The following is a 12,534-nucleotide window of genomic DNA, read 5'->3' as shown; positions in this document are numbered from 1 at the left end:
AACTATTTTTTTTTGTAAATAAACTAAAGTTGCACTTCACATGGTGAGTGGTAACTGCCGCCCAATATCATAAGAAAGAAAGAAACATTTTATTCGGATAATTGTAACACAAATGACATAACAGAAAGAGAGAAAAAAACATAAAACAACGTCTTGATTCATTCAACATAGAGCACAGATAAAGAACAGATGCGTTGCCGCTGCTGATGACTACCTTAGTCGCTTCATATGTAAGTTAGGCACCATCGACACCCTCGAATCGTGGAACTGCTTCTTGCTAGAATCGGGCCAGACGGCGGTACCTCCCCAGTCAAATCATACTAGCTCTAATACCTTCAGTCCCTGATTCATACAATCAATTCTATTCCATCCCGAAAGATGATATCCTGTGAGAACCTCAGAGTAATATTTTCATTGATGTGTGCTTGTGTATGAAGTATACCAATATGATATTGGTCATAATGGTAAACTATGGTTTAAAAATATTTAGTTTCTTAGATCGAATGCAAATAAAACTTTTATCATAATGGATTCTTAAGGAAAAATGTGCCTTTATTAAAAATGTGTTTTTCTTAAGTGTTCTATAAGGATAAAATATTTTAATGAACAAAAAATATTACCAATCAAATGTCTATTAGGTGGGAATTCTTCGATGTATTTATATTTATGTTCTGGCTCTAATGGCTTCATTACAATGAGTTTATTACTCATAACATTAATATATATATTTTTTTATAATATAGAAGTAGTAAACGAGCATGTTCACTTGATGGTAAGTGATCCCTAACGCCCATGGACATAAGTAATCAATCTTAGATTAGAGTCCTACCTGATGTACGCCATAGACGCATGGCTATCTGGAACTAAATTGGAACGCCTCGGATGTCTGCTGTGTCACACCTTTCAAACCAGAATACAGCAAAGCTTAACAAGTAACTTAACTGTTTTAAGGCATATATAAGTAGCAGTGGTTCCTCCGGAGTGGAAGTACAAAGGACTCTACCTCGTTCAAAATTATGTATTTTTTAATCTAAATATATATAACTCAAAGGTGACTGACTGACATAGTGATCTATCAACGCACAGCCCAAACCACTGGACGGATCGGGCTGATGTTTGGCATGCAGGTAGATGTTATGACGTAGGCATCCGCTAAGAAAGGATTTTGATCAATTTTACCCCCAAGGGGATAAAGATAAAATAGCGGATGAAAGTTTGTATAAATCTTCTTAGGGCCGATTTCACCAACGTCGCATAAATCTTATTCCCAGAATAAGAAGTTAGTTACTCGCGAGTAAGCCTATTTTACGTTTTACCAACATTTATCCTAGGGATAAAATCTCCATACTGGAGTAAAGTCGTATACCGTCGATTTCGGCCGAGTAAGCTGGTATTCTTCGATTAGTAGTCATTGTGTCATTGTCAAAGCGCGAGATCACTTTTAACTCAACTGTCAAGATAACGTATTATCCGAACAAATGTAAGAATATGCAGCGCTATTATGCAAGTATACGTCAAACTATCTATTTTACTTGGATGCATTACATATTCGTTCAATTCATTCGTTCAACGTCACAGAGTAACTATGCGAGAGTAAGATATCCTTAGACTAACGTGGTGAAATGCAATTGAAGTTAACCATGGAATAAATTGACAGATTAAAGTTATACCGGGATAGCTACTCTAGTATAAATTATGTGTTGGTGAAATCGACTTTTAGTTAATAATATTACTTCGTAACGCGAGCGAATCCGCGGGCATAAGCTCGTTATCTATATATTTCTATTTTCTCACTACTTTCATATATAATTTAATATATTCACACGAATAAGGTTTTGGTTAAGGTGTTTAAGTTAATTATTGTTTAATTTTGGTTAGGGTTAATTTTGGTATTTTTTGACAATTTTCATTTAACTCACCCTGTAATTACTCGTAATATAATTTTCTTATTACCATAATTACTTATGTTAAGGTTTTTGTGACTGATTTATATTTTCAAATGATAATTTCTAATTTTAGTAACTCTACCTTTGCCATTAACATTGCCATGTAATATGTATCTTTATATATATATATATATATATATATATATATATATATATATATTTCTTATGTGCGTGTGTATGTCACTGAACTCCTCCTAAACGACAGGACTGATTTTGATGAAATTTGTTGTGTGTGTTCAAGGGGACTTGAGAATGGTTTAGATTCACAATTTAGTCCGTGGGAAAAGGTTCTTATATATAAAATTCTCGCGCCACAATGTTAGTTACCGTACTCCACCGAAACGGCTTTACCGATTTTCACCAAATTTTATATGCATATTCAGTAGCTCTGGGAATCGGCTACTATTTATTTTTCATACCCCTAAGTTATAAGGGTTGTTCACCCTTAACATTTTTTTATTTATATGGCAACACAACGTTTACCGGGTAAGCTAGTGTATAGATACATATTGAATAATACGCCGGTAGTCGAAATTGAGGATGTTATCGATATCGGCGGCACCACCGCCACTCTTATTTCTGCCCAATAACAGCAGTGTTAAGCGCTGCTATGTTTTGGTTTAAAGGGTGTGGTAAGGGAGACATACTCTTCCGAGGCGTTCCAGCTTAGTCCTTAGGGGTAGCGGCACATTTGCGGCACAAAAACCTTTCTTTTCACTCAGTTAATAACTTCCAAAATTATTTTAAAACTAAGGCGTTTTCGAGACGGATTTCTAATTCCGCCTGTCTAGAATACTGAGTGATAATACATTATGCAAATAAACATCGAGGCGTTTAGCGTATGGCCGACTGTTTTGGTCATCAAAGGTTTCTATTGAAGGTCATTGGTTTTATACGCGAATATTATGTGCGAATGTTTTATCCTTGCTAATTACTAATATACTAATATACTACGAGTAATTACTAATTTACTAATTTTACTAATATATATATATTATATTATATATTTTATATTTTATATTTATATAATATTATTATTATTATTATTATTATAATATTATAAATCCGAAAGTAACTCTGTCTGTCTGTCTGTCTGTCTGGTTGTCTCTTCTTCACGCCTAAACCACAGAACCGATGTTAATGAAATTTTGTACAAAGATAATCTGAGACCCGAGAAAGGACATAGGATAGTTTTTATCCCGGAACCCCACGGGAACTAGGGAGGGCAATCTAAGATCGATTAATCGGAGAATCGGACCAAAAAAGTTGATTATTTAAATCGATATTAGTAAGGATTGAATCGTAAACTATGCATTTGACCAAGTGATGATCTTTATGAAAGTGGTTGTCCATGAGTCCACGAAGGTTTCAGAGTTGGTACGGTCAATTTTCGCCAGATGGCGCCACTGTCATTCCAATGAAAGTACGAATTTTCAGTTTCATATTATTTTCTTTTAAACGCGGGCGAAGCCGCGGGCAATAACTAGTAGCTTATGAAAATGTTAGATGTTGCTACGGGCCTCTTTTGAGTTGAGTTTTTTGTAAAATTCCACTGCTGGTCATAGGCCTCCCCTAATCTGCGCCACTTCGACCGGTCTTGAGCTGTCTGAAACCAGTGGTTACCCGCCGTCCGCTTCAGGTTATCAGTTGATCTGGTCAGAGGGCGTTCTGTACCCCTTTTGCCCAGACGTGGTCTCCTTTCAAGAATTTTCATAACTTCATACCCCATAGGTTATCTGACCTACGAAAGATGTGGCAGCATTGCCACGTCTTCTTGCTAATTTTGAGTCTTAGGGCTCTCCCGCAAAATCGTTTCATAGATTTCGAATTTTCAAGGGGTCGTCAAAAAGAGTCGTCAGAAAATTTATCGCGTTAGCCAATATTACAGTAAAGTTCATGAAAAAGTAAGGTCTACAGAAAAATGTACTATTTTTTACCCCACTACGAAAGGAAATTTTTTTTCGAGCGTCTTTATATTATGTATCATTTTTGGTACAACCTGCATCCCAATCGGCTTGACGGATTTTAACTTGAGGTGTCGTTGGATTCGTGTAAATTATGAAAGTAATAGGCTTCAAGGTGGTAGAACCCTTCGTGATTCGACTCCGGCGGCTTTCCACCGCCACATCTATTTCTGCCTATTAACAGTAAGGTCTAATGCAGATGTGTTCTGGTTTGAAGGGAGACATACTCTTCCGAGGCGTTCCAGCTTAGTCCTCAGGGGTAGCGGCGCATCTGTGGTCGGAGTCAGGTAGGAATATCTAATCCTATCCGGGGTTGATTACATATTTATATGGGCGGCAGTAGCCTCCTAGGTACTATATAGCAGTAGCTCCTATATTATGTATATACATATAAAAGGCTATGTTCATAAATAATCGAGTTTTTGTTGTTGTAAAAATTTTATATTTCTTTACAGATAGCAACCCAATGAAGCCCACACACATTTTTATAAAAAATATATTGAACTTTCATTATCTTTATTAACCCAGTGCCAATTATGATAGAAGGATCGAGAACTAATCTTTATAATTATTAGTTTAAATGACGTCATAAGGGATGTGAAAAACTACTAATATTCTTTACAATAATCGATGTTTATTTGTATCGATAAATAGTGATAATCGATTTTTAAACCTACAATTTGCGAGTAAATTTTTTTTACGACATTTTTTTTAATACCACGACATTTTTTTTACGATGGCCAATTCTAAATTCAACGTTAAAAATTGAATATTTGTTGGATAAAATATTATGAATACAACTGTTGAATTCTACTGTAAGTGTGCAATAAAGTACATAATAATATATTCTATTTATTTCAACAATAATCGATATTTTTTATTAATCGTTTTTTCAGTCGTACTCACATCCCTAGTCCGTATATTATCAATTTATTTATATGTAAGATAAAAAAAAAGGTTAAATGTTACAATAACCCAACATTCCTAAAAGATATTACGAGTACTCTGACATTGTTATTGTATAAAAAACGATAAATTAAACTTTAGAATCTAATAAACAACATAAAATAAAAAAAATGTGGTTGAAGGTGGTAGAACCCTTTGTGGTTCGAGTCCGGCGGCACCACCGCCACACCTATTTCTGCCTAATAACAGCAGTGTTAGGCACTGCAGTGTTCCGTTTTGAAGGGTGTGGTAAGGGAGACATACTTTTCCGAGGCGTTCCAGCTTAGTCCTCAGGGGTAGCGGCGCATCTGTGGCCGACCTCAAGTAGGAATATCTAATCCTATCTGAGGTTGATTACAGATGTCTATGGGCGGCGGTAGCCACTTACTATCAGGTGGACTGCATGCTCGTCTACTTCTCCTATATTATAAAAATCTAATTAAAAGTTCAGCAAAATGTGCAAAAATGCAAATCTCGCAACGCAGTTTTACCGCAAACGATACAAGGTGTTATTTAAGAATAAATTTATTCAGTATTCAGTACCTATCTATGGGAGCATCTGCGCAACTTCCTTATCCAATATTACTTAATTAATTAACTAACTACATTTTATTGTGATCAAATCGTGGCAATTGCGGCAACATAATTACATACAGAATAATGTTATTAATCTACTATTATAAAATAATCCTAATTAAAATGACCACGAAGGCCACGTAGATACACAGACAAATGTGGCTCTCGATGCATAGATTAGTAAATCACTCACTCCTAACAAGAAAATGTATCCAGTTGGGAATAGAAATAGTTGCGTAAAAAAGTTTTGCCACGTCTCCGTGCTAAAATGTCCCTAAAATATTTGAAATAATTATTTATTTATTATGCAAATTACGCATATTAGTTATTTATTCATAAATTTTCTCTAAAAATGTTTTTATTTGTCAAGAATTCAAAAAAAGAACTTACTAATAAGCCGTTTGTAGCTTCATCCAATTTCAAGGCGGCGAAGTATCTTTACTAATCTATGTCTCGATGTAATAATATTCGATGGATTTTGTTCTATCATGTATAAAAGTTGTTAATGATAAAATTTGATAGATAATAGAAGTGCTGGTACTATTGTCACATTGTTTGAAGGTGGTAGGATCCTGTGGTTTGACACCGGCGGTACCAACGTCATACCTATTTCTGCATAATAAGAACAGAGTTTAGCGCTGCTGTGTTTTGGTTTGTAGGGTGTGGTAATGGAGACATACTTTTACGAGGCATTGCAGCCTAGAGCTTAGGGGTAGCGGTGCATCTGTGACCGACCTCTGATAGGAGGCCAATCTTATCTGGGCTTGATTACAGATGTCCATGGGCGGCAGTATCATACTCCTAATTCTATATTAGTTGATATGATCAGCTGCTACCCCAATTTAAAAACAGAACAAACATTTTATTCTTTAAATACAGAATTTTAATATAACAATCTTATATTTCAAGATGGCATGCATTTTGGAGCAAAAAAGGTGATAGAGGCGATATCTTAGTACATGTAAAAATATATAATAATATAATGTACATGATCATGAGATACATTAATACAAAACCAATTTGAGAGATTCTCGACTAACGAGAAAATATATTGTACGGTTGTGACAAACAAATTGAAAGTATGATAATAGGTTTACAGTATATTTTCTGATCACGATAAAGTTATGGTGCGAAGCATAGATTAGTAAAGATACTTCGCCGCCTTGAAATTGAATGAAGCCACAAACGGCTTATTAGTAAGTTCTTTTTTTGAATTCTTGACGAATAAAAACATTTTTAGAGAAAATTTACGAATAAATAACTAATACTGCGTAATTTACATAAATAATTATTTCAAATATTTTAGGGACATTTCAGCACGGAGACGTGGCAAAACTTTTTTACGCAACTATTTCAATTCTCAAAATTGGGTACATTTTCTTGTTAGGAGTGAGTAATCTTTACTAATCTATGATGCGAAGGGTAATATTATTCAAGTGTATTTTTGTATGTATGTCTCATTATTTAGCAAGCACAGCCCAAACTTCTTAACGGATACGAACATACGAGGTGTCGTTGGGAACCTAAATTGTAGGAGTAACATCTATCTATATATATAAAAATGAATGTTTGTCTGTATGTCCTTTACAGAATCGCAAACTATGCATTTGATCATGTGATGATCTTTATCAAAGTTATTGTGCATGAACCCACGAAGGTTTCTGAGTTGGTACGACCAATTTTCGACAGATGACGCCACTATCATTCCAATGAAGGTACAAGTTTTCAGTTATAAGTACGTATACCATGTTATTTTTTTAACTATATTTTTATATTACATTTTTGTGCAATCTGTTTTTTTTTGCAATAATTCCCTAGTTTGACTTCTTTGCTTATTCCATCCGAGGAATAAACTTTAGGTGAATTTCTCCTTGAGGCTTGGTGGCGATCGCTGCTGGTTCGAGTTCCATCCGCATCGGAGTATCTTCAGCCAGTTCCACTCGGTACTTCTTGAGGATAGTTACCAGCCCAGGAATTATCTGCATTTTGGCGAACCTCATTCCTGTAAAAATAGATAATTTACCGATTTATACTCCAATACTTCTTGTTGCAAATGTAAAATAAATTGTTGGTATTGTATTTAATGTTTTGAAGGTGGTAGAACCCGTTTTGATTCCACTTCAGCGGCACCGCCACACCTACTACTGCTTAATAACAGCAGTGTTAAGCGTGTTGTGTTTAGGATTTAAGGGTGTGGTAAGGGAGACATACTTTTCCGAGTCGTTCCAGCTTACTCCTCAATGGTAGCGGCGTATATGTGGCAAATCACAGGTAGGAATATAATCCTATCTGGGGTTGATTACAGACATCCATGCCATTCTACCGAAACTGCATGCTAGTACTACTCCTATACTGTAAAAAAGTCCATCTAATATCAAGTGTTTTTTTTTTTTTTATAATATAAGAGTAGCAGACGAGCATGCAGTCCACCTGATGGTAAGTGGCTACTGCCGCCCATGGACATCTGTAATCAACCCCAGATAAGATTAGATATTCCTACCTGAGGTCGGCCACAGATGCGCCGCTACCCCTGAGGACTAAGCTGGAACGCCTCGGAAAAGTCTGTCTCCCTTACCACACCCTTCAAACCGGAACACAGCAGTGCCTAACACTGCTGTTATTAGGTAGAAATAGGTGTGGCGGTGGTGCCGCCGCAGTCGAACCACAAAGGGTTCTACCACCTTCAAACTGGTTACAAAGTTGGTGACAAAGTGGTTACTGTTGTCCATGAACATCTATAACCACCTTCATATAGAAAAGAGTTAGTCTCTCCCGAGGACTTACATGTTCGCCTCCTATGTAAGTCAGCCGACATCCATACCATTCTACCGAAACGCAACAATTGGTTGCGTTAATAGAAATACGTATTACCTATATGCGAAAAAAGCCGTGATAGCCTAATGGTTAAGAAACTCGGCCTCTTGATCGAGAGGTTCGAGGTCCCAGGCACATACATCTGATTTTTCAATGTTATGTGCGTCTTAGAAATAAATTGTCACTTACTTAAACGGTGAAGGAAAACATCGTGAGGAAACCTGCATAAGTACAATGTTATCTCACAAAGTTTTCCTATACTGATAAAGCAAGTCACTGTTATTAATTTCTAATACGCAAATCGAAAGTTCAAAGAGGAATGTCTGGCTTTCTAACCCTTGTTATCAATATGTTATCACTGATTTATAGTCATTTACTTATAAGTATATACATTAATATATATGTTAGTCTGTAGGGTATATATGATATTGAACTATCTAATATATAAAATTCTCGTGTCACTGTTTTCGTTGCCATACTCCTCCGAAACGGCTTGACCGATTTTGATGAAATTTTTTGTGCTTATCCGGTATCTATGAGAATCGGCCAACATCTATTTTTTATACCCCTAAGTGATAAGGGTTGTTCACCCTTAACATTTTTTTGCCGGGTCAGCTAGTTCTCTTATAAAACGATTTCTACATTCACAGTCCCACACTAGTATTTTATATTTATATTAGACACACACAGAGACAAATATACAAACACCCAGACCCAGGAACAGAAACCTAAATTCACCATTTAGATTTTTGTCTAGCCGGAGATCGAACCCGGGACCCTCTGCGCGTCTGACCAGTATGGTGACCGCTCCGCCATGCTGGTCGTCAATTATTCAATGAATTGAATTGATGAAACGGCTGATTTGTAAGTTCTTTTTTGAATTCTTGACAAATAAAAACATTTTTAGAGAAAATTTACGAATAAATAACTAATACTGCGTAATTTACATAATAAATAAATAATTATTTAAAATATTTTAGGGACATTTAAGCACGGAGAGGTGGCAAAACTTTTTTACGCAACTATTTCAATTCTCCAAACTGGTTACATTTTCTTGTTAGGAGTGAGTAATCTTCACTAATTTAATATCCTATCTTTGATCTTATTTTGGGGTGATTACACAAATGTGCAAGGGCGGCAATAACCACTTTCCATCAGACTACATGCTCGTTTGCTACTTCTATATTATAGAGATAAATATTCGAAGTACTTACCAATACAAATCCGAGGTCCTTCTCCAAAGGACAATAACGTATAGGGCTTGATGTTATCTTTTTCTTCCGGCAAAAACCTTTCTGGGCGGTACTGCTCTGGTTCGGGAAAAAAATCAGGGTTGTGGTGCAAATGGTACGCAGGTATGTGTACACGTAGCCCTTTTTCCAGCTTCAATCCCGTCGGGAAAGTATAGTCTTCCATGACTTCTCGACTGATGACGCCCAATACCGGATAGAGTCGAAGCGCTTCGCTGATACAAGCTTCTAAGTAAGGTAGTTCACTGATACTCTCGTAGCAAATCTTCCCTTCGTGTTTGTTTAAGTATTCGTCTATTTCAACCATCGCCCTGGTCTGAGCCTCCTGGTTCTTCGCTAGCTCATACAAAGTGAAACTCAGTGTTGTCGAAGACGTTTCGAAGCCAGCCCCAAATATCCCTATGCACTGCCCCACCAACCAATCATCGTTTGCTTCCAATTGAATCTTCTTTCCTTCGCTTGTTTTTAAATTATGTATACTGTCTCCAGTTATGTACTTATTTTCTTTTAAATTCAAAATCAAGTCGACAAAGTCATGCCTGGCCGTCTGCTTGTATTGTCGAGTCTCAAACACACCAAGTAGCAAGTTTTTGAAGAAAGCACTGATTTCTGTCGGAAATGTTTTAGAACCGAACCCGTAGAATATAGCCGGCCACATGAGACGACCGATGACCCTTAAGTGTCGGTTCCTTGATGTTTCAAAAATGTTGTTACCCATTTCAAAGAATGGGTTTGATGTGTCTTCGTGGGTCAAGGTGTTTGTGTTCACACCGAAAGCACAAGACCCTATGCAATCCATCGTATACCTCGACATCAGGGACCTCACTTCAATGGTTGAGGACTTACGGGTCTTTTTTGCTAGGCACTCACTAAGCGAAGTCGTAGAATTCTCTATCAAGTAAAACATGTTCTTCATTTTCGCGGACGAAAAAAGCGGAGTCAAGTTCTGTCGCATCACCTTCCATTGGTCGCCGGATGTGAAGAATAAGCTTTGGGTGAAGGGTTCCTTGTGAGTGTACTTCGATACAGCTCTGCCATTGAAGTAGTAGAAGTCTTTAGCAATAACCCGCTTTATGAGCTCTGGATCCTGCACGAGAAGCATGGGTTCCGTACCGAAGAAGGCCCCAACGTACGGCGCATCTGGAAACGCCTGACAGAGTTCTTGAGCGATGTACCCTTCGAATTTCTTTTGGAGAATATAGTCCTTAAAATTCCCGAAAAATGGTAAAGGTTTTATGAACGGCACCCCTCTCTTCTCCCAGTAATCGAACTTCCATTTTGATAGACAAAAAACTAAAAATAGAACTATACTTAATAAACAAAGAAAAGTTAGTATTGCTAACATTTTCTATCGTGCCCGTTCATCTATCACCACATTGTGATCTGATTCGTCTAAGTATGTTACTTATAAGCACTTCGTAGTACAGTATTATATTATAGTAACTTATTATTAAACAGTGTTTACATATAACTGTTACACAATGACTCGTATTTTAATAGTTATCTTTAACTTATTCCGCCAAGTTCACGCGTCTAGTGCATGTTTTATGTCCGTTATCAATATACCATCTATCTATCCATGTGTTGCCTACCAAAGATCGAATAAGACGGAAAATGATAACTTTTATTTTTGAAAGGTTTTTATTTGACTCTACTTTTGTATTCACTCACACCGATGCAAAGCTCAGGTTAGACCTCGCGGACTATACCAGTGCATAGGAATTGTGCTAAGGAAATGTATAAGAAAAATATTATAACTATAATTTTAAAGCATACAAAGTTTTAAACAGCCAATTACTTTGCACTCAGTTTATATTACCGTTATTACTCGTAGTATCTGTATTCTCTGCACTATTAAATGTTTAAGTAATTTAAATTCAAATTAAATATTAAAAGTTTTATATGAAAGACATATTATAAAATGTTTATATGTTTATATTGCATTATGTATATGTTTAAAATCTAAATATATATAACTCAAAGGTGACTGACTGACATAGTGATCTATCAACGCACAGCCCAAACCACTGGACGGATCGGGCTGAAATTTGGCATGCTGGTAGATGTTATGACGTAGGCATCCGCTAAGAAAGGATTTTGATCAATTCTACCCCCAAGGGGATAAAATAGGGGATGAAAATATTACTTCATAACGCGAGCGAAGCCGCGGGCAAAAGCTCGCATTATATACGTATAGGTTTCACGAAAATAAAACTATTTTATGACCATTTCCAAAAAAAGTAACATATTTATTTTACTAACATAGGAAATATAATAAACAGGACTCCTGTACAACTAACAGACATAAATGTCCATATAATTGGTGGTTGGTATTTTTGAAGGTGGTAGAACCCTTTGCGGTTCGACTCCGGCGGTACCACCGCCACACCTATTTCTGCCTAATAACAGCAGTGTTAGGCGCTGCTGGGTTCCGCTTTGAAGGGTGTGGTAAGGGAGACATACTTTTTCGAGGCATTCCAGCTTAGTCCTCAGGGGTAGCGGCGCATCTGTAGCCGACCTCAGGTAGGAATATCTAATCCTATCTGGGGTTGATTACAGATGTCCATGGGCGGCAGTAGCCACTTACCATCAGGTAGACTGCATGCTCGTCTGCTACTCGTATATTATAAAAAGAAACCTTTTTATTCTAGCCACATATAAGTAATACGCTTCTCTACAGCTAATCGTTACATAATATAATAATTAGCATATGTACATAAAACATACGTCGCACCATTAGAATTACGACGCCATTAAATTACATTGATGTAAACAATGCATAAATGCACTTGTTTAAAAAGCATTATAATAAGTTTGTTTTTATAATATAGGAGTAGCAGACGAACATGCAGTCCACCTGATGGTAAGTGGCTACTGCCGCCTATGGACATCTGTAATCAACCACAGATAGGATTAGATATTCCGACCTGAGGTCGGCCACAGATGCGCCGCTACCCCTGAGGACTAAGCTGGAACGCCTCGGAAAAGACTGTCTCCCTTACCACACCCTTCAAAACGGAACACAGCAGCGCCCAACAC

At 36.8% G+C, this 12,534-nt stretch overlaps 1 protein-coding gene across 1 annotated transcript; it reads right to left on the bottom strand.

The window, feature by feature from the left end:
• Positions 1 to 7,106: 7,106 nt before the first annotated feature.
• LOC140746409 (cytochrome P450 6B7-like) lies at positions 7,107 to 10,890 on the bottom strand. The gene is made up of 2 exons (XM_073078544.1): positions 9,460 to 10,890; positions 7,107 to 7,433 (listed from the first exon to the last, which is right to left on the bottom strand). The coding sequence occupies exons 1-2, from the start codon at positions 10,838 to 10,840 to the stop codon at positions 7,264 to 7,266; spliced, it is 1,551 nt and encodes a 516-aa protein (XP_072934645.1). The 5' UTR covers positions 10,841 to 10,890; the 3' UTR covers positions 7,107 to 7,263.
• Positions 10,891 to 12,534: the final 1,644 nt, after the last annotated feature.

This window comes from Epargyreus clarus, unplaced genomic scaffold (genome assembly GCF_041222505.1).
Source record: "Epargyreus clarus isolate Ecla_fem2 unplaced genomic scaffold, WU_Ecla_fem_2.2 ptg000012l, whole genome shotgun sequence".
Taxonomy (NCBI): domain Eukaryota; kingdom Metazoa; phylum Arthropoda; class Insecta; order Lepidoptera; family Hesperiidae; genus Epargyreus; species Epargyreus clarus.
Note: the sequence above shows the minus strand (reverse complement) of the source record. Positions and strands in the feature narration are given on the sequence as shown.